The sequence below is a fragment of the Kwoniella dendrophila genome, chromosome 9 (assembly GCF_036810415.1).
Source record: "Kwoniella dendrophila CBS 6074 chromosome 9, complete sequence".
Classification (NCBI taxonomy): Eukaryota; Fungi; Basidiomycota; class Tremellomycetes; order Tremellales; family Cryptococcaceae; genus Kwoniella; species Kwoniella dendrophila.
In genome coordinates, this window is record NC_089484.1 from 1,472,365 (window position 1) to 1,496,707 (window position 24,343).

The 24,343-nt window shown below is 38.0% G+C and overlaps 9 protein-coding genes across 9 annotated transcripts; 7 read left to right on the forward strand and 2 right to left on the reverse strand.

Annotated features, from left to right (window-relative positions):
* Nucleotides 1-279: 279 nt before the first annotated feature.
* L201_006947 (uncharacterized protein) lies at nt 280-1,859 on the forward strand (the record flags this gene model as incomplete). The annotated part of the gene is made up of 3 exons (XM_066222658.1): nt 280-524; nt 651-1,519; nt 1,588-1,859. 3 exons carry the CDS (start codon nt 280-282, stop codon nt 1,857-1,859), a joined length of 1,386 nt encoding a protein of 461 aa, XP_066078755.1.
* Nucleotides 1,860-3,126: 1,267 nt separating this feature from the next.
* On the forward strand, nt 3,127-5,902 carry L201_006948 (uncharacterized protein; the record flags this gene model as incomplete). The annotated part of the gene is made up of 15 exons (XM_066222659.1): nt 3,127-3,270; nt 3,347-3,400; nt 3,465-3,516; nt 3,592-3,664; nt 3,742-3,835; nt 3,914-3,983; nt 4,053-4,121; nt 4,209-4,382; nt 4,511-4,725; nt 4,789-4,867; nt 4,955-5,008; nt 5,098-5,298; nt 5,387-5,449; nt 5,525-5,593; nt 5,667-5,902. The coding sequence occupies 15 exons, from the start codon at nt 3,127-3,129 to the stop codon at nt 5,900-5,902; spliced, it is 1,647 nt and encodes a 548-aa protein (XP_066078756.1).
* Nucleotides 5,903-6,484: 582 nt separating this feature from the next.
* On the forward strand, nt 6,485-8,161 carry L201_006949 (uncharacterized protein; the record flags this gene model as incomplete). Its single annotated transcript, XM_066222660.1, has 3 exons — nt 6,485-7,248; nt 7,327-7,723; nt 7,802-8,161. 3 exons carry the CDS (start codon nt 6,485-6,487, stop codon nt 8,159-8,161), a joined length of 1,521 nt encoding a protein of 506 aa, XP_066078757.1.
* A 527-nt stretch (nt 8,162-8,688) lies between these two features.
* L201_006950 (uncharacterized protein) lies at nt 8,689-13,678 on the forward strand (the record flags this gene model as incomplete). Its single annotated transcript, XM_066222661.1, has 20 exons — nt 8,689-8,716; nt 8,779-8,814; nt 8,877-8,980; nt 9,040-9,077; nt 9,140-9,251; nt 9,333-9,605; nt 9,689-9,967; nt 10,030-10,185; nt 10,247-10,714; nt 10,783-11,073; nt 11,140-11,589; nt 11,654-11,818; nt 11,882-11,975; nt 12,035-12,150; nt 12,235-12,476; nt 12,551-12,691; nt 12,760-12,897; nt 12,983-13,135; nt 13,216-13,453; nt 13,526-13,678. The coding sequence occupies 20 exons, from the start codon at nt 8,689-8,691 to the stop codon at nt 13,676-13,678; spliced, it is 3,675 nt and encodes a 1,224-aa protein (XP_066078758.1).
* Nucleotides 13,679-13,931: 253 nt separating this feature from the next.
* On the reverse strand, nt 13,932-16,412 carry L201_006951 (uncharacterized protein; the record flags this gene model as incomplete). The annotated part of the gene is made up of 3 exons (XM_066222662.1): nt 13,932-14,778; nt 14,860-15,558; nt 15,655-16,412. The coding sequence occupies 3 exons, from the start codon at nt 16,410-16,412 to the stop codon at nt 13,932-13,934; spliced, it is 2,304 nt and encodes a 767-aa protein (XP_066078759.1).
* A 591-nt stretch (nt 16,413-17,003) lies between these two features.
* On the forward strand, nt 17,004-17,288 carry L201_006952 (uncharacterized protein; the record flags this gene model as incomplete). Its single annotated transcript, XM_066222663.1, has 1 exon — nt 17,004-17,288. The coding sequence occupies one exon, from the start codon at nt 17,004-17,006 to the stop codon at nt 17,286-17,288; it is 285 nt and encodes a 94-aa protein (XP_066078760.1).
* Nucleotides 17,289-17,375: 87 nt separating this feature from the next.
* L201_006953 (uncharacterized protein) lies at nt 17,376-18,460 on the forward strand (the record flags this gene model as incomplete). The annotated part of the gene is made up of 2 exons (XM_066222664.1): nt 17,376-17,907; nt 18,015-18,460. 2 exons carry the CDS (start codon nt 17,376-17,378, stop codon nt 18,458-18,460), a joined length of 978 nt encoding a protein of 325 aa, XP_066078761.1.
* Nucleotides 18,461-19,442: 982 nt separating this feature from the next.
* L201_006954 (uncharacterized protein) lies at nt 19,443-21,284 on the forward strand (the record flags this gene model as incomplete). The annotated part of the gene is made up of 4 exons (XM_066222665.1): nt 19,443-20,275; nt 20,352-20,995; nt 21,056-21,165; nt 21,252-21,284. 4 exons carry the CDS (start codon nt 19,443-19,445, stop codon nt 21,282-21,284), a joined length of 1,620 nt encoding a protein of 539 aa, XP_066078762.1.
* A 314-nt stretch (nt 21,285-21,598) lies between these two features.
* Nucleotides 21,599-23,643, reverse strand: L201_006955 (uncharacterized protein; the record flags this gene model as incomplete). Its single annotated transcript, XM_066222666.1, has 11 exons — nt 21,599-21,661; nt 21,731-21,914; nt 21,978-21,995; nt 22,052-22,131; nt 22,210-22,483; nt 22,548-22,651; nt 22,702-22,803; nt 22,860-22,920; nt 22,986-23,089; nt 23,153-23,516; nt 23,591-23,643. 11 exons carry the CDS (start codon nt 23,641-23,643, stop codon nt 21,599-21,601), a joined length of 1,407 nt encoding a protein of 468 aa, XP_066078763.1.
* Nucleotides 23,644-24,343: the final 700 nt, after the last annotated feature.

Consider the following 24,343-nt stretch of genomic DNA (forward strand, 5'->3'; position numbering starts at 1 on the left):
GGTTGTAGGGTACTCGAGTACTCTCTTGGCGATGCAATGTTAAACAAACTATTTTATACTGACGCTATATGCTGCGTAATCATATAATGTCACCCATATTACCACAGTCTAGCTTCTTACCTCAGACTGCGGCAACAGCGTTGATTTTACCCAAGCTCATAGCATTAACATCCCACTACTGATCATTTTGTTCAAAGGGATCCTTCAATCTTCTTCTTCACCAATACACTTTGATCAAAACTTCGTCTCATACCTGGACAATCGATATTATCAACTACGATGGCTTCTCCTGAGCCTCCTTCAACTCCTAAGAGAACCCGACCTACGATATCAACTCCCCACCGACGGACTAACTCAGCTTCTCACGCTTCACCAATAGATTTCAAGCCTAAATCCCCTGCAGCTAGGAGGATGAGTATGACTTCAACTTCTCAATCTGCTTCCCTGACACCACAAACCTTCGCAGAACGGGCTACAGAAAATGAGCAACTAGTATTAGCGGGATTGGTGAGCTCCTTGATGCTGTGAGTCCGTTCTTATCCTTTCCGGTAAAGGTTGATTCAAAGGTACTCATTCAACTTGCCGTTTGTTCCTTCAAGACTTTTATGGAGAAAGGCATAATGCTAACTTAGATCCTACTACTATCACAGATCCGGTATTCTGTACTCCCTGGTATTCTCATCATCCCTTAATACATCCGAAATACATCATCACTCCTTACCTAATCGGGCAGCATATTTCGCAAGAAAATCAAATATTTTCAACGTAATATTCGTTAAACGAGCTTGGGGTTGGACATCCTTTCTTTACCTCTTACATCTCTTTACGACACCTTCGATACCATCAAATATCAATACAGGGCCTGGATCTAGAGCAAGAAGATTAGATGTATGGGTATTAGCTACTTTAGCTTGGTTGTTATTTACAAGTTGGTTTTTCGGTGCTGGATTAGGTGATAGGATTATAGCTTTAACAGGTGGAAATTGTGCTGTACCTTTACCAACTGGAGTAGATCTTAGAAAAGCAAGAGAAATATTTCCTTCATTATTCACTGCTGGTGAAAGTACAAGAAATATACAACTAGCTGCTACAACAAGCAAAATTTACGTTCCATTACCAGGACAATTTTGTTCAGGTAAACCTTTAAATGCCAATACATTTCCCGAATTATTTTCACTTATTCCTGATTTATCATCTACTTTAAAAGCTACATCAAATCATGAATCTTTGCAAGCTCTTCCAAGACCAAGATGGCATAAAGGTTTCGATATTTCAGGTCATTCTTTCCTTTTAACTTTAAGTGTATTGGTTTTAGGTAGAGAATTATCTCAAACTTGGAAATCATGGGCTGCCTCTTCCGTAATAAGAAGAAGATCAATCAAACAAGATCAAGGAATTCAAAGTATAACACATAAGTGGTCTGGTGTAGCTGCAACTGGATTAGTAGCAATATGGTGTTGGATGATTTTAATGACTGCTGTATATTTCCATAATCCGCCAGAGAAATTATCAGGACTTGGTGAGCTATTTTTATGATTCGCCCCTTTCAGGAAAGCTGTAGCTGACAAGGACGTTCAATGCGCGTAGTTCTTGGCTTGGCTACCTCTTATCTCATCAATATCCTCATTCCGCCTTCATCATCCCCATCACCTTTTAATCCTATATCAGCGCCCAATTCCGCCTTTTCACGCCCTTCTTCAGGAATAGGAGGAATTTTCGATGAGAATGCAGCTAGAAGAGGTGGAGTGGTTGATGACGGAGTGATTTTGGAAGATGTAGCTGAATCTTCGGGTGAAGAACATGATTTAGTCAATAAAGGAAAGACCATGGGTAAACGGATAAGAGATAAAGCAGAATAGCGGTTAGTGTAATGATAAGGTGAATCAGGCTTGACATGGATATTAGTACGAGATTTTTCATAGCCTTTGATTGATCAAATTATGCAGTGACTGATCATCGCACATCGCAAAGGAGCCTCACCGGAAAGTGATCCGATAATTAATATAGTATTTCGGCCAAAGATCTACCGAAGGGAATAGTCAGTAAAGTATGACTCGCAGTTGTCTTTTGGTATGATCAGTTTACAAAGGTGGATCTTGTAAAAGAAGTTATTGATCGAGATATAGCTTAATTTGTAATCCCTTGTTACCAACTCTGGTACTGATTCCAGAAGCTCGGGTAGAAGATCAAGCGCTTTGATCGAAAGTAGGAACGGTGACGAGTGTCATGTCGATGGAACTGATTGTACTTCGGATTACGGGATGGATACTTCTGCTGAGGTGTGCCGTGCGACTCTGATAATGGATACTCATAACTGCATGGACATTCAAGTAGAATTCAAAAACAAATTCCTTAGGTTACCGCTCATCCTCTTCCATACCTTATACCATATGTATTTACGAAAGAATTCCGGTGGATAGCGTTATTATGGTCACATGTAACAAGAAAACATGATGATGGCGTAAGATGAGAAGGATAAAGATGCTTAATAAAGGTGGATACTTTGCAGATTCCCTGAATCTAAACGCCAAGACAACGCTAGGATACCTTTTTATAACTTTCATCCGAAATCAACGTTCGTGTTCTTCTTGCATCTCACACCCTCATTACCCCCAATTGATTTGACAATGTTCAAATGTCGATTGATAGCGCTAAAGCCACGAGACATCATTCTGATATTCTAGCTTGAATCCCCGGAGGGGTCCTCGTGGGGTATCCACCTCAGAAAACCATTTCCGACCAAACGCAAAATACACTACGAGTACTCCGAAAGTCATTAGTCAACACAATGGGCAATTTCTAGGCTATCTACAGCTCTGCTCTTCCATCAAGAGGTATCAGCAATATGTTAGTGGGCAAGATGGAAACAATAACGGAAAGATGATATTCCATACATGCGGGGTAATGATTTACCTGATGTAAGCCTTTTGTCGATAACATATCACTTGACAATGCGCAATGCGACTATACAAAACTTCTAGCAATAATGGTTCTATGTAAGAATATATAACCTCAACGAATTAATCTACTCTATTCTTCTAAAAGATTTCACAGTTGAACCACTCGTCAATCTAATCAAGTGATATTACGAAGAACTCATCAAATCTCAAATTTGGTCAAGTCAAGATGGCGACCAATCTAACTCAAGAGATCAAGCCATACGAATCACATGTAGAGGATGTTAAAAGTGAAGATATTCTAAATGCCCCAGTACTCAAATCTGAACTTGATAACCTCACACGATGGGAGACCGTCAAGCGATTTTGGAAGGTGAGTCTTCGCAACGTTCATCAGGAGGACAAGGGTTGAAGCGCTAAATTCATTCATCCATTGAACTCACCCTTAGGCAATAGTCATCTGCAATATGCTTTGCTTTGCTGCTGCGTGTGATGGCTACCAAGTGAGTGCTTCTGTCACATCGTATATAGAAATCCATGTGACTGATTTGTTCTCAATGATTTTAGATCAACTTGAACGGTAATATCATTGCAAATCCTGGGTTCGTCACCCGAGTTGGTAAGCACACTTTACATTCTCTTGCCCAGCACCCGTTGCAAGGAGTCGGAGTGCTGATTCAGTGGGTGGTCGTAGGTGAAAAGAATGCTGCTGGCAAGATTGCATTAACAACTCATGCAACTGCCACTTGGGGTGCTGTACAATCTCTGTGAGTTAAACAGACATTAATCGGATTTTTTGCCACAACTGTATGTGTTACTGCTAATACAGCTTGGCAATTCATAGTGGTCAACTGGTTGGGATGTGGCTACTCACACCAATAAGTGATAAGATTGGAAGAAAATACATGTTATACGTCCTTTGGTCGATGCTCTTCGCTGTAAGTCCTCGAAGCGACTTCGCTTTTCAAGATTATCGAGGGAAATGGTTTTCTGACTTCATGCCTCCAATTTTATAGTCAATTATGATCGAATCCTTCACTAAAAATTGGTCGCACTGGTCCGCAGCTAAACTATTAAGTGGGATAGGTGAGATTTTTCTCTAATAATAGGAAGAAATCGTTCTTATTGAAGGATTGACAACAATTTTCATCTCAGGAATCGGTTCCCTTCAAGCTACTTTACCAGTTTATGTAAGCGAGTGGTCACCTAACGCTGTGCGTGGTGGTGAGTTCTCTCCTTCTCCCACTTTCAATCATTGTCCTTTGTCCCGAACACACGATAAACATGTTGATGTGTTATGGCTTGTTGTAGGGATGCTTCTGTCTTATTCGGCATGGAACCACACGGGTGGATTTATGGCTCCGTTGATCCTTTTCATTTGTAAGAAGACTTTAGGCGAAAGAGAATACAAAATTCCCATTCTGACCCAATGGGCTTTCTTGGGTATTATGCTACCCATCTTCTTATACCTGCCCGAAACACCTGGTAAGTTTGAACACGTAACGAAGTTGAACTTCGGAAAAGCGATGGAAAAGGGCGCGAGGGCGCAAAGGCAAGCTCGGGGAATTTATGCTAAAGTTTGATCGGTCCTCTCCTTCCTTACTCGAGTATAGCTTATTTCGCCGCAAGAGGATTACATGATCAAGGTATAGCTGTGCTTAGAAGGGTTAATGGAGGCATCAAAGGATATAATGTTGAAGAAGAATATGCAGTGATTAGGAATACCATCGAAGAGGAACAAGAAAGGTCAGCCGCTCTCGGTTTAGATGACAATAACTGGAGAGCCATTTTGAGATCTTACGTCGAATGTTTCCGCGGCACAAATTGGGTAAGTGATTTTTCTTCACATTTGAACCTCTTAATGCTTATCGAATGCACGGCGTCCTAACAGAAAAGAACTATCGCGGCGTCTCTTGGAGGGTCTTTACAACAGCTCACAGGTTTAGCTTTCCTGTCAGGATATGCATCATGTAAGTTACAAGTCGTTCGTTCATCAACTTGAAAAGAAAAACAATGGCATGTGCAATGGCTAAATTGCTCCACAAATTGCCACACAGTATTCTTCAAGGAAGCCGGATTTACCAATGCTTTTGAAATCACGTCTATCCTCTGTGAGTTGTCACTCATTATCTTGACCGGTTTCTATCGTCAACAGAGACATGAATGATGCGTTGACACGGAAAAACCTATTATGCTGTAGTCGGTATCAAGATCGCTTTTGTCCTCATATTTGCGGTAACAACCGACAGATTCGGTCGAAGAAACATTGTTCTCTACCTTGCAGCATTATGTCTCGCCATGCTTTTAGTTGTGGGAATACTTGGTCATGTTCCACATTCAGAAAAAACCAAAAATCTTTTAATTGCTGCTGCATGTTTCTGGTCAGCCGGATCAGTTGGTCGTAAGTGTCATGTTTCTTCCTATCCCTATCGCAACGTCACGTTTTGCCTCTGATTGTGAAGCTGATTCTTTATTATTCATTATTGTAGTTGGTGCATTCGGCTGGTCATTTGCTGGAGAAGTTGGACCTTCACATCTAAGAGCTAGAATCAGTAAGTTTACGCTACAATTCCACGACTAAAATTGCAATTACAGATAAGACTGACATGCTGTATTTCTTAATATAGGTGGTCTGGGCTCGGGTATTGCAGTAATTTTTGGATTAACATTTAACACTTCTGTACCAATTATGCTTTGTGAGTCGGTTTGTGATTAACGTCGACCGTTACTCGTATGATGCTGATTTTTTATGTTATTCTCACACGACAGTGGATGGCGGTAAACGTTTAGGCAACAATACATACAATACAGCTTTTATCTTCTTAGGGTTTGGTTCTCTAGTTTGGATTTTGTCTATTTTCATGTTACCCGAAGTTGCATCAAGAAATCCAGCAGAATTAGATGAAATGTATGAAAAAGGTATCAAACCCTGGAGAATGAGGAATTATGTTACAGATGTTCAAAAAGCTCAAATGGCTAGAACTGGTCAAACTCAACAAAATTGATAAAAACTTACAAGTAAGATCCGAGTATCAATAATGTGAATCTATCACTTTGCTATACTTGGGAAGCGGAAAAAAGGAAAACAGTTTGATAGATAAGGAGAGTTATTGGTACAGTATAGTGGAAAGATCCTTAAAATGGACATGTGGAAAATGCACTTCTTTTGTGGAAGGTTAATTCAAGTTAATTTAGTGACTGGTTTTAGGTATTATCATATACCATCATATTATCTGTATGTATGATACATGGTGAATGTTTTGATCTTGCAACTGAATACACACACACTAAGCACAGACTACACACGCCCTTTAAATGAAATAAAAAGGTACCATCAGAACATAAGTTTTGCATGTTGATCAATTGTGCTGCAAACGCGTGTGTGTCATTTTCCATCAAGTTGATCTAGTACAGTATACTCATTTATACAGTATTAACGTACAAGGAAATGTTAATTATCATCACTCATTTTCATTATATACTTCCCAGTATTGACTGTATTGTAACTTGTATTTCTGTACCTGACTGTTGAATTTACATATAGGTCTTTTGTTCTACCTACAGTCAAAGGCATATTTCAGGTAAAGATGGGGAAGACGGAAAGATCCAGATCCAGACCAGCATCAAAATCAAGGTCAAGCTCCAGATCAAGATATGATCAAACTGATCACGATTACAGAAAAATCGAAGATAATCGTCACCGCCATTCGCCATCTAGAAATCATTTGTCTCGCAGATCATACTCACCGCCACCATCTCGATCTAGAGACTGGGATTCAGCCCGTCATCTACCAACACCAGATACACCATCAGTCATTGGACTGAATCGACTTCGTAATGTGAATGGTCTACCACTTAAGCCGTCATATCAACCTAGAGAAAATACCGTTAACCCTTCAAATTTTCCTTTAACCACCGCAAGCACCCATGCAAAAGGATCAGAATTATCTAGATCTCATGCTCCTCATAATGAAGGCAAAGATCCTACACAACTTGCTTTCTATCCGGAATTCCCTGTTCACTCAGGAAGGAACACCATCCACAAACCCGACAGAAGGAGAATAAATACCGATACAAGTACGATCTCATCAACATCGTCAGCATTTCAAAACGTCCAGAGACCACCAGATCCCCGAAAAATAATAAAAAGTTCAATTATGTCCACCTTAGAAAGTAATTCAAAACCCCTTTCGACAGAAGCGTCAAGAAACCCCGAGATTGATTTGAAGCACTCAAATTCGAAGAAAGAGGAAAAGTCACCTAATTTGCCTCTAAGATTATCACTCGATATGCCAGGCAACTATAAGAACGATGATATCACTGAAAAAGAGGAAGATATTTTAGGAAAGCAGTAAGCGTCTCAAGTTGTCATAACGTGATATATGTATTGCATTATTCACTAACTGTATTTGTGAATATATATCATTAGCATGAACACTCGAATCGACGATGCACCGTTAGTGGCCCATACAGAAGACCCTGTAAATTCAACACCGGTCATTGCTTCAACGCCAATCAAACCTACAGGTTCTATTGTGGATTATCCGAGTAGTCCTGTTACCGCCTTGGAGAAAACAGCACCGTCCTTTGAAGCTTATCAAGGTGTGAATGATCAACTAATCGTTACGCCTACAAGCCCAAAAGATTCCACAGAAGCATCAACAATCATGTTACCAAACAGTGGTACTCCTGATTCAGTAACGCAATACAGTTCATCACATCTGCAGAAATCAGCGACATCAATTTTTAGCCGCGCATTTTTACCTTTAACTATTCATGTGGTTGGTACAGGTAGAGAAAAAAGATTGATGGAATATGTTATATCAGTGAGTGGCTAGAAACATGTCTTCGCATTTGATCATTTATACAATAATCTGTATTGATGAAACTATAAACCTCAATAGTCAAATGGTGGGATAATCGCTCCATCAACTTATGCTATCTTGCATGTTCTACCTTTATCTGTTGACGAGGAGTTTCATAATCATCCCGAAATACTATCCATCCTGCAATATCTGGATAGACAACCTGGACGAAGAGCAGTGTCCGCCGATTGGGTTGAACATTGTTTGGACAAAAACTTACTTTTATCGATTCATGGATATATAATCTCACTCAATGGCTCCACCATTAATCAGAGCTCTAGTCCACCATCACCACCTCTAACAACTTCCGAGTCAACCTTAGGACTCTTTCACAAGCGTGCGTCTACCTCTCCAGACGACGACGAGAAAGAGAGTCGAAAGAAAAGTAGGAGTAGTTGAGATGAAGGAGATTTTGGAATTCTGTTTTCTGATATCGCTGACATGTGCTGTTGGAGTAACGTACATGATTACATATATTCAGCAGGGTGTGGATTGTATGATTTTGTTATAGAAGAAGATAGTATGTTGAACTTCAAAGTATCAGTATCTTGATGCATATGTTTGTCACGTTCTGAGACTTTCACACATATCGGGAATCGAACACTCGAACGAAGTTTACTCAAATGTTAAGGGTGGAACCAAACAAAGGGTCTCCAATTGAATGAAATGTATTCACGTTACCCCTTTAAAGATACACCATATTTCGCGTAAGTAAACAAATCAAAAACAGAATAATCAACGCGTCTTTCCCTTTCTACATCATCTTCCATTTCAAATGTCAACAAATGATACATCATACTTCAAACATCCGTCGATATTAGGCTATCATCATTGAAACACCTCTATCCAGAAAGCCGATCCTTCACATACAGAATATAGGCTGAGGAGAAGATATAAGTTGAAGGAAAGGATATATATTAGGCAAAATGAGAATAGAGGAACTTATCCTTGATGGTAAGTAGTTATCATTGACTCATAAATGGATGATGTTTCTGAAATACTGATGTATGCTATAGGGTTCAAGTCTTATCCTGTCAGGACGACTATATCAGGTAAGTCTCCGTTCAGCTTACAAATCCATAAAATCTTCAAGCTGACTTGATGTTGTCAATAGGATTTGACGAATCATTCAATGCTATAACGGGTTTAAATGGTTCAGGTAAATCAAATATATTAGATGCGATATGTTTCGTCTTAGGTATAACGAATATGCAATCAGTAAGCTTTCTTGCTCATAGCAGCGCCTGGAATAGTTAGCTTACAAATCACCTCTGAAGGTTCGAGCGAACAACTTGATGGATCTGATATATAAAAGGTTAGCTTTGACATTCAATCTATGGTCACTGTAGCTGATATGGAATGCTTCCCGCTCTATAGAGGTCAAGCGGGTGTAACAAAAGCCAGTGTAACGATAGTATTCAATAATCAGGATAGAACCAAATCACCATTAGGTTTCGAAAATACACCGCAGATAACGGTCACCAGACAGGTAAGCTTCTTGTTCCAATTTACTCCGCTGACTTCTGTGTGAAGAGCTGTACAATCAAGCTTATATATATTCCAATTGTAGATCGCTGTAGGCAACGTATCAAAATATCTGCTAAACGGACACAAATCAACATTACAAGCATTACAAAATCTTTTCCAATCTGTACAGCTAAATATCAACAATCCAAATTTCTTGATTATGCAAGGTAAGATCACAAAAGTTTTGAATATGAAACCTGCAGAAATTTTAGGTATGGTTGAAGAAGCTGCTGGAACAAGAATGTTCGAGGAAAGAAAAGATAAAGCTGTAAAGACTATGGCTAAAAAAGATAAGAAAGTAGATGAACTCGAAAGTGTAAGTTTGGTGTTTTATAACGACTTCCAGCGGTAGCACTTAGAAATTACAGCGCTGATTCGTGCGGCTTTTATCATTCACAGCTACTAAGAGAAGAAATCGACCCAAAATTAGAAAAATTACGTGCTGAGAAGAGATCTTACCTTGAATATCAGAAAACCACATCAGAATTAGAAAGACTTACACGCCTAGTCAAAGCTTATGAATGGACTATATCAGTTGAAAAGGCACAGAAAGCTGCTGAAAATCTGAAATCGAAGAAAAAGGACATAGAATCTGCTAAACAGGATGTAGAAAGAGGTGGACGAGAATGTCAAGGCATGGAGAAAGAGTTAGAGGACATAAGGAGAAAGAGAGAGAAAGTGAGCTATCCGATTCTCTTAAGCCTGAAGCCTGACGCGGTAGCTGATGAGATCTCCGAAAGGAAATGGCGAAAGGAGGCAAAGTTTCTGCATTGACGGATGCCGTTAATAGTTTGGATCGAGAATTAGTGAAAGTGAAAACGCAAATTGAGATAACAGAAGGAACTCTGAAAGATGATGTCAAGAGAGTTGATGGTGCGAAGAAAGCTGTCAAAGAGGTAAGTTGTGCATTTATGGTGGTACACTATGGTGAAAATACTGACAATGTTGTGTGAATAGACTGAAAAATCTCTCGATGAACGTCGAACTCAAACAACTACTGACGCGTCTGCATTTGCCGAACTGAAATCAGCTTATGACGCAGGACAAGCTGAATTAAGTAAACTTGAAGAATTAGTACAATCACTTATCACAGGATTATCATCAAATAAAGAAGACGATGAAAATGCAGGTGGATATATGGGACAATTAGCAGAATCAAAAGCGAAATTAGCTTCAGCTGGAACAGAAGCTGAACAAGCTAAAGTTAAGATTGGGTTAGCTGAAAAAGAGATAAAGGAAAAAGAACCCAGAGCCAAAAAAGCTGAAAAGGAAGGTGAAGGCCTAATCAAGGAATTATCAACTAAAAAAGCATTAGTTGAAAAATTGAAAAAACAAGTTGAAAGTTCCGATTGGAACGAAAATAAGGAAAGAGAATTATTAGATAGTCAAGCTGAACTACAGTCGAAAATACAGGAATTAATGGAAGTAAGTTATATTCAGCTTTTGTCTTAAGAAAAGAGCTCAAGAGCTGACAATTTGCTTGTTTCATTTAGCGTCGAGATACACTCAAATCCCGTTTGGCAGCTATAGATTTCGGTTATTCTGATCCTGAACCAAACTTTGATAGAAGTAAAGTAAAAGGTTTAGTGGCTACTTTGATTGATTTAGACGAGGCTAATTTCAGATCGTCAACTGCGCTTGAGATTTGTGCTGGAGGAAAGCTATATAACGTCGTGGTTCAAGATGAAAAAGTTGGATCTCAGTTATTGGAGAAAGGTAGATTGAGAAAACGAGTTACCATTATCCCCCTCAACAAGATCAATGCTTTCAAGATGTCTGCCGAAGTAAGTCAGCTACCAGAATAAGGAACATCCGGTCCTGAAAGCTGATTAACCGATTCACAAATGTAGAAACTCGCCGCTGCTAAACAAGTCGCACCTGGTAAAGCCAATCTCGCTTTAGACCTAGTCGGTTATTCAGATGATGTCTCAGCTGCTATGGCATACGTATTCGGAGATACTTTTATTTGTTCAGACAAACAATCAGCTCAAGCTGTAACGTTCAATAAAAACATTGGAGTCAAGTCAGTCACCTTAGAGGGGGATGTTTACGATCCCTCTGGTACTTTATCAGGTGGTTCAGCACCTTCTTCTCAAGGTATCTTAATCAAAGTTCAAGAATTAAGAGGTATCGAGAAGGAAATTAACGAACACAAAAAAGCCCTTGATCAGATATCAAAGCAATTACAAGGTGCTAAAAAAGTAATTGATCAATATAAAAAAGACAAAAGGGAATTGGACTTGAAAGAGCATGAAGTAAGGTTACTGGAAGAGCAAGTAAATGGTAGTAATGCTACTAAAGTAAGCTAACTTTTGGAAGATTTCTGAGAACAATGTTTTAGCTGATGCAAATCACTTCCTTTAGATCATTGCCGAAGTTGACAATGCTAAAAAGCTCGTGGCTGAGTTGAAAGAAGTTGTCAATGAAGCCAAGGAAAAACAGAAACAAGCTAGTGCAGAAGTCAAAAAGCTCGAAAAGGAAATGGATGATTTCAAGAATAACAAGGATTCAAAGCTGAAAGAGATTAAAGTGAGCTTTTTACTAGAAGCACATAACGTCTAGAAAAACACTGACGAAAGATGTACTTTCTAGGCGGAGATAGCGAACAGGAAGAAAGAGCTTGGAAAGAAGACTACTCAAGTTAAAACTAGGCAGAAAGAAGTACAAACTGCAGAACTTGAATTACGTGAGTTTAGACAGTATGATCGGGTCATATGGGCATGATTGAACTGATTTATCGTATAGAACAACTTGAGAGTGATCTTGAAGCTGCTAGATCTGAAATTGATGAAGCTATTGCTGCTCAAGAGAAAACTAAGACCGAGCATGCAGAGCTGAAGAAGATTTTCCAGGCTCAGCAGGTAAGTTGTCCATATATAATCAGACTATCTCGTGATTGCCCTTACACTGGATAATTTACTGACGACCTGAGTATAAATGATTAGGCCGATTATAAAGCTGCTGAAGCAAAACTCAAAGCTGAAAGGGCTGCAGTAGTAGCTTTTGATAACGAGTTAGCCGATCTTGAACATGACTTGAAAGCTAAAAAACAAGAAATTGTTGATGCCGAATTACAACTCAAAAAGTTAGAACATGATATTGGTTTAGTAGCGAAAGAACAGACTACAGCTGAAAGTCACAAGGAGAATTTGGAAAGACAATTTACCTGGATTTCAGAAGAACATCAGTAAGTGTCGTTCAATATCGCCTGAATTTGACCTCATGACCGAACGTGAATACTAAATTGAAAACTGCTACTAGATTCTTCGGAAAATCAGGTACACCATACGATTTCCATGGTGTCAACTTGAATCAATCTAGAGAACAATGTCGAGAGCTTGAAACTGCTCAAAAAGGTTTAGGAAGAAAGATCAATACCAAAGTCATGAATATGATTGAGGGGTAAGTATTAGTTAGCTGTTAGGTCGATAATTCCTTCCGATTTCAGCTAATTTGTTATGGTTATTCAGTGTTGAAAAGAAAGAACAGGCGTTGAAGAAGATGATGGCTACTGTATTGAAAGATAAATCGATGATTGAAGATACGATCATAGAGTTAGATCGATATAAGAGAGATGCTTTGATGAAGACTTGGGAAAAAGTAAACGGGTATGTCCTGTCTCATCATTTGTAGACGGCTACAGCACTTTGCCATGCCTAGAAGTAAAAGCTGATACGAAACATCGGGAGTTAGTGATTTCGGTTTGATCTTCGCTGAACTCTTACCTGGAAACTTTGCCAAATTACAACCTCCCGAAGGACAAGATTTGACTGAAGGTCTAGAAGTCAAAGTGAGATTAGGTAGTGTTTGGAAAGCTAGTTTGACTGAATTGAGTGGTGGCCAAAGGTCAGTTTTGTTCTTGTTTGATAACGCAGAACTCGTAACACACATATACACATATACTGACGTCTGAATTCCTTGTTCAGATCATTGATCGCATTATCTTTGATCATGTCATTGTTACAATTCAAACCTGCCCCAATGTATATTCTAGATGAGATCGACGCAGCATTAGATTTACAACATACACAACATATTGGTCAATTATTTAGAAATAGATTTAAAGGTTCACAATTTATTGTTGTTTCGTTAAAAGAAGGTTTGTTTACCAATGCAAACGTTCTATTTAGAGCTAGATTTAGAGATGGTACAAGTATCGTTGAGGTAAGTGATCGCTCACTTCAAAGGAAACACAGAGTCCTCGAGCTAATTAGTCATTTTATTCGCCATAATTAGAGAACCGAAAGGAGATCAGCTAATTCATCTTATGTTGCTGGTGAAGATAAAGAAAATTCAGGTGATAGTACAACAACGACAAATGGTGGAAAAGGTAAACGTGCGAATGGTGGTGGTGGGACCACGAATAGATCAGCGTTAGCTGTAAGATAGAAAGTTTGCGATCTTTTCTTCCGCTCGGGTTTTAATCTTTTGGGTTAAATTGAAATGGCTTCGATATGTTGTATGAATTAGTATGAGGTCTTTTTGTTTTACACATGAAATGGGTCTTTCGGACGATTGCATTCTGCTAGATTACAAGGATACACAAGATACGAAGTTGATACAACAAGACCTCTTTTGGGTATATACAACAATCGATACAATCATTCTGTGATACTATATATATACATTGAGAATCGTTCAATTATTTCTTCTTCTTACTCTTACTTTTACTTTGATTTGTATTTGTAGAAGGAACAATCATTAAATCACCATTTTGACCATTTTCATCACCTAATTCATTAAATTTCGATGAAGCATCTAAACTAAACATCAAATCTTTTACAGTATCTTCTAAATCTAAACATTCATTTTCTTTCAATTTTAAATTTTTTGATAATTCATTCAATTGTGATTCTAAAATTTTAATTTTATTTGATAATCCATTTGTTAAAGATTTTTCTTGATTTAAATTATTTTGTAATGTTCTTGATAATTCAATAGCTTTTAAAGCTTTATTTTCATTATATTTTTTATTATCTTTCTCTCTTTGAATTTCTTTTTCTTTTTCTTTTTCTTTTTCAATTAATTTTTCTTTTATTTGTTTATTTTGGTTTTCTGTTTCTTCTAATTTTTTAATTAAATTAGATTGTTGTGATTCATAATGATGTCTCATTGATTCTAATTGACTACTTAACAAATACGAATATTCTAATGTTATAGATTCAATAGTTGATATTTTTTCTAAATCGTTCGTTGAAGGTCCTGCTGATCCTGCTGATCCTGAATCATTCAAACTTATTATAGAACTTCTATTTGAAGAAGAATTAACATTACCATTACCGTGGTTAGTATTGTTGGTTGAGTTCTTGACTCGATTTTGATTTGGAGGTGAAGGTGTATTGTTATTGTTAGTTGAATTACGTCTAGAATCTTGTCCACCTAAAGGTAATATCCTATTAGAGTGTATATGTGAAGTTACTAAAGATGACGCTGAAGGTAATTCAACCAATTTACCATCTGATCTAGATTGAATCAAACGATGAACATAGCTAAGAAGGATTGGCATTAGATCCGTCAACTTCACACTCCTTTCCAAAAAATTATGATTAGTTCTGAAGTATATCACTCACTTGTCACCTTTATAATCCCATACTCTTTGAGTTTCCAATTCCATTGCTAAAACATGCCCACTCTCTTCCCAATGTCTTCTTGCATGTGCTTTACCAGGTTCATATCTACCACAACCTACTATACCACAAATTACACAAATCCAATTATTTTCAGTTAAATTACACATTGAACATTTCGTTAATCTTGTTATTTCATTTTCTTCTCTTCCATTTCTTTGCCTTTGCCTTCGCGATGTCGTAGTTGTACTTGCAGAAGATAACAATAAATGCGATAGTCTACATACAGGACATCTTGAATCACCCCATTTTTTCAAACAATCACAATCAAAAGTATGTGCGCAAGGTAAAGTGACTAAACCCGTAACAGTTGAGTCTAACCTTTCTAAACAAACAGGACATGAAGGTAATTCATATGAATCTTTTTTATCTATACCTTTCAATAGACTCCCTAACTCTTTAGTTCTTGATGAATATACAGAAGGTGGAAATGCTGGTATAGGTATTTTAGTTGAATTCGTTGTAGAAATATTTTTATCTAATTTATGTAAAATCAGATGATGTATTCTAATAGGATGACATGTTTCTCTAGGATCTAAAGTCGAAAATGCTTTTCCAGTAAATATAGTTGAAAAATCTGATGCTTGTAATGGATCTCTAAATTTAAGTAAAACAATTGATCGATTCGGTGTAGTTGCTTCTCTAACAACAATAAAAAATACAGTGTTGGATCACATTTCAGCAAATTACAATGTCATATATGAAGTTTACGACTGAATAGTTCAGACTTTGACTCACCTAATCATCCTTATACCTTCTAAGCAAGTTGACCAACCACCAATAAATTCAATAAAATCCGATGGTTTCATCCAAGCAGGTACAGCTAAAATAGCAATCAAACTACCATCTTTACCTTCAGCATCTTCACCCATTAAATCTGCATCACTTTTATCAATGCTAGTACTATTATCAATGTCACTGTTCTTGTTACTCTTTGAGTCCAGTTTCGTCGAAGATGATGATGACGACGATTCACCACCAAAAGGATGTGAATCGATGTGTAGGATCAACGATTTTGGTGGTTGATGTTTAAATAAATGTATAACACCTTTACCTAATTCTGATATCCCTGAAGCAGTAAAGCTTGAATCAAGTGGTGATGGATTTGGATAATGTCCTAGTAAGGGTTGTAACGATAATGAGTCTGGTGTTTCAATTGATGGTTTCGTTTTTTTCGTGCTGGTGCTAGTAATTGATGAGGTTGTGTGAGAAGAAGCTTTAATGGATGATCCAGGTATGTGTTTGTGAGAAGATGACGGAATTGATTTGGATTTATATCCATCTGGTCGCTGTTGATTGCTTGCTGTATGATCCATCTTGTCGATTGATTTCTCCCTTGTGAAATCTACCCAATCTACATTAATTTCACCTAATCTCCAATCTCCCTCAACTTCGCTCATAAGCGGTGTAGGTGTATTTTCCGCTTCGGATTCGATTTCGGTTGAATGGATAGCTACAATCAGCGAGTATAAATGAGTAGGTATAGGCAGTGCCATGATAGCTCAGGTCTTGTTAGTCTGACATTTCCATCAATACTGGATGTTTATGATTTCAAGAGATACATGGTGATTACAAATGCACTGATATCCGTTTAAGAGGTCTCTTGGGTTTGAAGTTACGAATACGACAAGGTGGAGGCAAGGGAGCCCCCCAACCATTTGAGACTGAGGAACCTTTCGTAAATGATAACAAGGTATCATCATGCATACAAGTATGACACTTTGACCACGATCACATACAGCATGAAAGGATATGCGTGGGTAGGTGCTATGATTGCTTATGACTGTTTGTAAGATCACTGACCTTTGTCCTTTCCTCCTTTATAATGTGACTTCAGACAGATAAAACCGTCATTTTGAAGCCTTGTCTTCAAGGTATAAAAAGATCTTCCCATCAGAGCTAGAACTCACTGCACGATGTCTGGCAACAGGAATCAAATCTTTGCTACTACTCATGTTTCTTTCTACTGATAGTCTCCATCACTTTTCTACCGTTACTCGACAACTCCCTCAGACCAGAACTAATACAACATCTAACTCCAGACAGCCTATCTCCTCCTCAATCTGAGTTACCACAAATAGACAAGAATGAACCCAAGTTCTTCGTTCTTCTTCCCTTCCAATACTGGCTCTACTTTTGGATTCCAGCAGCCCAACCCACATTACATGAATTCGCAACGACCGCCATGGCAATCATCATTTCACCCGAGTAATGAATGGCAATCTTACAACGCATTTCAAGGGTTTAGTAACCAACAACCACCTTGGCCTAATTATGGAACATCATCAAACACTCAAAACACATTTCAACCTAATACTTTTAACAGTGATTTTGATCAATTCTCAGGATTTGGATCTGGTTTTGGATTCTGAGGGGATTTTAATCCTTCTTTCAATCCATACAATACTCGTAGCGGATGGACATCATATTCTTCTTCTTCTTGAATGAATGCTCCAAAAATGAATGAAGAAAAGAAAAAACCTGTATTGACTAAAAATCCAGTATGGACAGAAGATTCACCTTGGAAAAATAGTAATACGATGAAAGGATCTTTAGCAGAATATCTTGAATCAGCATCAAAGGACTTGGAAGAATTAATATCACAAACTGAATTAAGAAGTCAAGGTTTATCTGAAGAATCTGCAAATTCACGAGCGAAATTAAGTGGTGATTTTGATAATTTGACTAGACAATTTGTCGATATTATCAAATCTGTTGATCCTGATATTTTGGGTGATGTAGGTGTAAGCAAACATGTAAATGGAATGCATGATACTTTCATATCAATGTCAGGTAGTATTAAAGATGTTAATCGTATAGCTGAAGAACAAGAAAAGACTCACACAGATGAAACAACTTTTTATAAGAATAAAATTGAATTATCAGAAGTTAAATTTGCTTGTCAATCTGAAGAAACTGAAAATATTCATGTGGGTACAGCAAAGTCTTTGTATGATAAATATGGTAAACAGATTCGAGCCGATGCCAACGGTAGGTCAGATTCTCTGTTTTATACATGCTCCACTTGAACTCATCTATAAAGCCAAAATATGTAACACGAAAACCCACCTGACTAATCAAAAAAGTCATTTTTACAGGTGAACCAATTCAATCACCTTGGGAAATCGCTTTCCATTCTAGATATCAAGCCTCAGATCCCAATACCGGAATACCTTTCTATACTAACGAATCCGAAGATCCACATACATCAGATTTTGGTGGTTTCTCAAACGCTTCAAATCCCTCTTCCTCAAGGTCAACTGGTATTCCAGATGATGTTTTCGCTAATACTGGTACTAATCAATTTGGCTTTGGAGGTTTCGGAGGATTTGCCGGATTTGGCGGTATCGGAGGCGTTGGCGGGCTTGGTGGATATGGCGGTTTTGGACAACCCAGTTATCTATCTTCGCTCTTCGATGATGATGATAGTAGTGATGATGATGATGATGATGATGATTGGGGATATCCAGGTAATATGGGATTTAACCCTTTCAATAGACCAGCTTTCAGTTTCGGAGGTCTTAGACCCGGAGGTGCGTTTTAGTAATTTATACCTGAGTTGATGTTGATTGTAAATTGCCTGAATGTACGGATCGGCCTATAGAATCAATCGAAAATATGCATATTCCATACATATTGATTGGTCAATGCTGATTCAGTACATACCTTTGCGACAAGAATACATCAATTTACAAACTATGCTTTTAATGGCAGACATTCGAATTACGTAAATTTCCCTCCAACGTGAAAGATAAGATAAGCGTGAGGAAGGGGTTTCAGAATTTATCCTACTCGTAACAATTCAGTTCCTTTTTTAGAAACACAAGATACGCCGCATAAAAGAAGGGTAGTATACTTGCTGAGTTTCGGATAGAAGGTAATCATGCTAAGGAAATCAGATCACTCTTTGATCAATGGTAAAATGAGTGAATACCAGCTTCACCATAAATAGCTGATGACTGGGGAGGCGGACAATTTACTATAGTAGAGGATCGATTGTTTGTTTGTTTGCGTTTGATAATCGCATTCTCAATTGAAGATTGACATTCCGACTGAAATGCCTTTTTTTTTATTTTTTTTGCCTTTTCTCGATTTCAGTGACTGATCTTACAAGCTTTTCGACGATTGTTTATCTTCCTATTTGGTTTTTCTCATTTACTGATTGACTATGCTTGTCTTGGCAGTTAAGACCATCACTATAAGTACCATGATCATCTTGAGGAACGTTCTTTCAAAGTTCTTTGTTCTTCTTCATTCGTTCATCAAGTTCTTTCTTTCTTTATACTTTTTACTAGTTATTTACTTTATTTAGATTTTACCTCTTAATTTTCGAAACAAACCTTTCTTATATTTAATTTCTACTTAAACTGTTAATAACCTTTCGATTTTGATTTTTATCCTTTTGCTTTCACTTTCAATCAAACGTTTTGAGCTTCACGTTTATCTATATATAGTTTATCTTGATTATCCCCTTTTCATTCTTATATCATAACCAAAAACACATAACAATCACCAAAAAAAGCAAAATGGTTTTAGTTGGACTTTTACCTTTATTAGCTTTCGCAGGATCCATTCAAGCTGCAGCTATACCAGTTGATTCACCACCTCCTTCACCAGCTTTAGGTGGAAGTGTTCATGGTTCAGCAACTTTTTCACCTATACCAACATTTTCACCTCAATTAAACGTACCTTCACCTACTTTACCCTCTTCATTATCATTTCCAAGTCCTTCTGAAACATCCCTTCCTAGCTTTCTAAATGGTAATGGAGACTTCAAACATAGTGAAAACCATAATGGAAGATTTAATCAAGATGGTTTAACTAATACTAATAATTTTAGATCAAACGGTGGTGTAGGTAGAGGTAAAGGTATGACAAATGCTGAAAGAATGAAAAGAGGTTTAGGTATTTTACCACCAACAAGAAGAATGACTTCAAAACCAGTTAGAAAATCTGCTAAACCCGTTATTGATGCTTCTCAATTCGACAATAGCAACAGTAATAACAACAATGATGATACTACTACCAATAACAATAACGATAACAGTGCCAACGATAATCCCGGTGACCCAAGTGTCGTTAGTACACCAAATGACGGTAGCTTAGCTGAAACTTCTGTACCATCAAATACCAACGATCAAGACAATATTAACAATTCACCGGATAACAATGATAATAATAATGGTGCTACCAATTCTTCACTTCAAGATGGATCCAACGGAGATGACGATGATGGAACAGCCAATCCAGGTAATGGAAATGTATTAGCATCAAAGAAATATGCTATGAGAATGATGAATCCTGATGATGGAAGTGATATGGGTTTAGTTACTGGACCAGATGATAATTCTAATCCATTGTAAGTGGGAAGGTATCTTGAACAGCAAGCTGTTGATATGCTGACGATCTTCCCCTCTTGGTGTATTACCAAATAGAGTCGGTTATTCACCTTCTGGAGATTCACCAATTCAAATGTCAATGCCTACCGATCCAACTTCAACACCATTTTCAATCGTCCCTGGAAACAACGATAACAGCGATAACAATGGAAATGACGGAGATGATTCAACATTCCAAGGTCCTAGAAAAGTATTAGCAGCTGTACCACACCGAACAAATTCAAATAATCCAAACTCAGGTGATTTAGTACCTGGTAATGGGAATTATGCACCATTAGGTATGGGTTGGACAGATAATAATGGTTTATTACATATTGATTTGAAAGCTATTGTGAACAATCCTTCATCATTAAGTCAAGGTGGTCTCCCTGTAGATCCATCAAATTTACCTACAGATAATGATGGTAATACATTCGGTGTACCAAAACAATTATTATCAAGACCTGGTGGATCAGTTTTACCTATCACACCATCTAGTTCGAACCTACCTGTAGATCCTTCTCAATTAGGTTCAGCAACAAACGATCCAACTAATTTATTACATGCTACTTTATCAAATCTACCATTAGGATCAGACGGTTCAAATCCATTAGACTCATTCGGTAATCCACAAAGTACTTTATGGACTTTCCACCCTAATTCACAAAGATTATTAGCTCATTATGTCAATTCTGATGGAAGTGAGTACACATTATCGATATTCAGAATAATTCAGCTAATCAGCCTTGTTTCATGATCAGATACAGTACCTACGTATTTCGTAACCGGGGGTGATTGTCAACATACATTATGTTTAACCGCAGATGTTAAAGCATTCAAGGATGCTCAAGGAGCTGATGCACATGAAGTTGTAAGTCCCTCGTCTTTCCTTCTTCTCCTCTTAGTGACAGACATAAAAAAGCTGATGAGTTTATGGTTTTATCTTCGTTTGAATAGCATGTGTTGGCTGAAGCTATTGCTGATCTCTAAGCAGGTCTAATTCGGACTTTATAGAGGCTGTATATTAGATGTGATCTGTGAGACTGTTGTAATAACAAGGACGATTGATTTTTGTACAAAAGTAAATTATTAGATATACCCTATATTATGCAGTATGACTTTAGCAGATTACATTCTGGTTAGCAGTATTGACGACTGATGAAGACTGATCATAAATAACGTGAAAATGCATTATAGCTATATACATACATGATATACTATCCACTGATGTGGCCTTCTTCCTTTTCGTTATTGTGCGCTTTGAGAGGCCGGTACCGGCGACGAACAGTTTATGTTGAATATGATCAAGCAGCAGGAACAGCAGGTATTAAACCTTTCTGTTGAATCTGTTCTGCGAGAGCTTCTACCTAAGAAATATAATGACCTATATCAGCTTTTTTCATCACCTTATGAGAACTGAAGATAGCTGAACCCACCTTGATACTTGTTTCTCTAATTCGATCATCCCACCTTTCACTCCATAATCTAGGTTCAACATCTTTCTCTTTGTTTTCAATACCTAATCCACCTGCTGTACCTTGAGCTTCAGCATCTGTATCATGAGATGATCTGGATTCGAAATAGAGTAATTGTAATGGTTGATCTATCCATGCTCGAAGTCTGATAAAATCGTTCTCGATTAGTTATTACTTCACAAAATATTTAGGGACAGACCCAGCTTACCGTCCTTGTTCGATCATTCTATATGACGGTAATATACGTCAGCTTAGGGGCTTTATACAACACCAAAAGCTCACCTTCTAGCGGTATTCTCAGCTGAATCCGGATCTAAGTTAAGGATATTTCCAAGCGCTTCAAAGCTGATATTGTCATATACCTATTTCGTCATACCTATATCAGCAAGGAAATATTCTACTAACGCGAGCATCAACTATTATTGCGAGTTCTCGCTCACCTTACCACAAGCACCAACATTGTGTTCTCTCACAGCTCTTTCTAGTACAGTACCACCACCCTCAACTTTAGCTCTTTGATGTTCTTCTAAACCAGCTTCAAATTCCTTCACTTCTTCTGCTCTAACAATATATTCTAATAGCATTTTTCTCAACATTGTAGCTAAAGAAGGTGATAAAGAGGTATGTACTCTATCATCTCTATTCAGAGATGCAAGAACTCGTGAGCGTTGTGGTCCCGCTGGAGCAAGTATTGATGTCGTTACTGCAGCTTTACTACAGAAGAGAAACCGTCTGATTGTCAGCTGTATGTCAAGGTAGCTCGTTCGAGACAGCTCACAGCATCTGTAACCTATCTTCTTCAGCTATAGCACTATCGAAGGACACCTCATGATAACGTTGTGCAGCTTCATTGAACCTTGCTGAGAAATCAAATAATCGAGCCTGTGATGCAAGGCGTAAGCTTATATCCTGTCAATGGGGGTAAAGCTTACTTGAGACAGTCTATAAGATAAATTGGTTTCTTTGTCTTTGGTAACATGTATCAATAAGGATGCTCTTGAGAAATAAGTCTGAGCTTGTCCCCATTCACCGCACTGTTTGAGGTCCAAGAGTCAGCTTACATATCACTTCGAAGATAGAGAAAGCTTACCTCGAGAAGCAACCGTACTATCTTAATATACACTGCTAACTTCTCTTCGTCAGAGATCAGCCTGGATTGGATCAGATACCGTCAGCTCGAGTACTCACCACGCAAAACATTTGACGTTGAACTTACCTCGACGTTCCTTCTAAAGGAATCTGCATCAAAGCTCTAGCAGCACCAAGCCAATCTTCTTCCAATTGCAGAAGATGAGAATGAAGATGTCTAAGTACTGTCGTCTATTGAATATCGATCCATAAGCTTCGAGGTGTACATTGTACAGCTGTACCAATAAAGCTTACTTGTTCATCACACCAACCACTTAAACCACCACCAGACAAAACACCTTCAACTACATCTCTTCTTATTTCTTCACCTTTTTCACCTTTAAAAGCTTGTGTACCTAAATCTTCGTATCTTGATTTATCATTTATACCTTCTTCATCTAAACTTATTGATGCAGTTCCCTTTTTCTCCATTGATGTACCTGAACATAATGATATGACATATAAACCTAATACTCTTCTTCCAACTACCATAGGTATAGTAGTTGAATTTGTAAAATGTTTACCAAATGTTATTAGCTTATCAGTAGAAGGATGGTCGCTTGAGCTGAGTAAGGAAGAAAGTAGTGAGAGGTAAGACTGTATACGTTCTTTCTGATTACTGGTTAAATAAGATAAGCTGAACATCAGTTACTTTGATCGTTTTTGATCCCTGGACTGTCAACAAAAGCTTACGATATAGAAGCTATCGTTGATAGCTGATTGCTAATGTCATTTTCTGTGTTCATATTGTAGCTACTCCCTCTTCTAGGGTTAACGGTGATCTTGCAACTGGAATAAGGAAAGAAAGCTCAAATTGATGATATCGCAATGGCAATGATGATTGATGATTGTAGTTGAGGTAATCTCAAGTTGATGCATGCTCGATAACACATTCCAAGTGGAGGTTACCATTGCACCTGAACGGAGATCAATCGAATCTCCACAAGCAGGGTGATGATCATCATCCTGGTTATACGTAATACCCCTTTATGATTACCCTTAAAAGCCTCTTTACTGCTTTCGCTCAGTTCCTGCCCTTTATATGCACCATACCATAATTAGCACCACACACCATACTGGACATACTTGAACATGAGCGCTATGACATCCTCATCCCTCATCCCCCTCTCAGCCTCATTCACCTATGTATCAACAACAGAACATCCTCAATCATCCAATCTTTTACTCAAGAGACGTACCGTTGTCTCAACTTCAGCTACATCTCCTCACAGCTTGAAATAATCCCACATCCACTATATTACAAAAGAGTCAATTGGATATAAAGGATAACCACTATACACATACCGGGCCGACGTCACTTGATACCGCTTCAATCACATCAATCCCAATTTTCTGCGTGTTCCTCAAACACATCCTCAACACGGCGGTGCAGAATCCATCATTAATAAGTGACGCTGCAACCCTTTCTTGTAATACTGCAAGTCA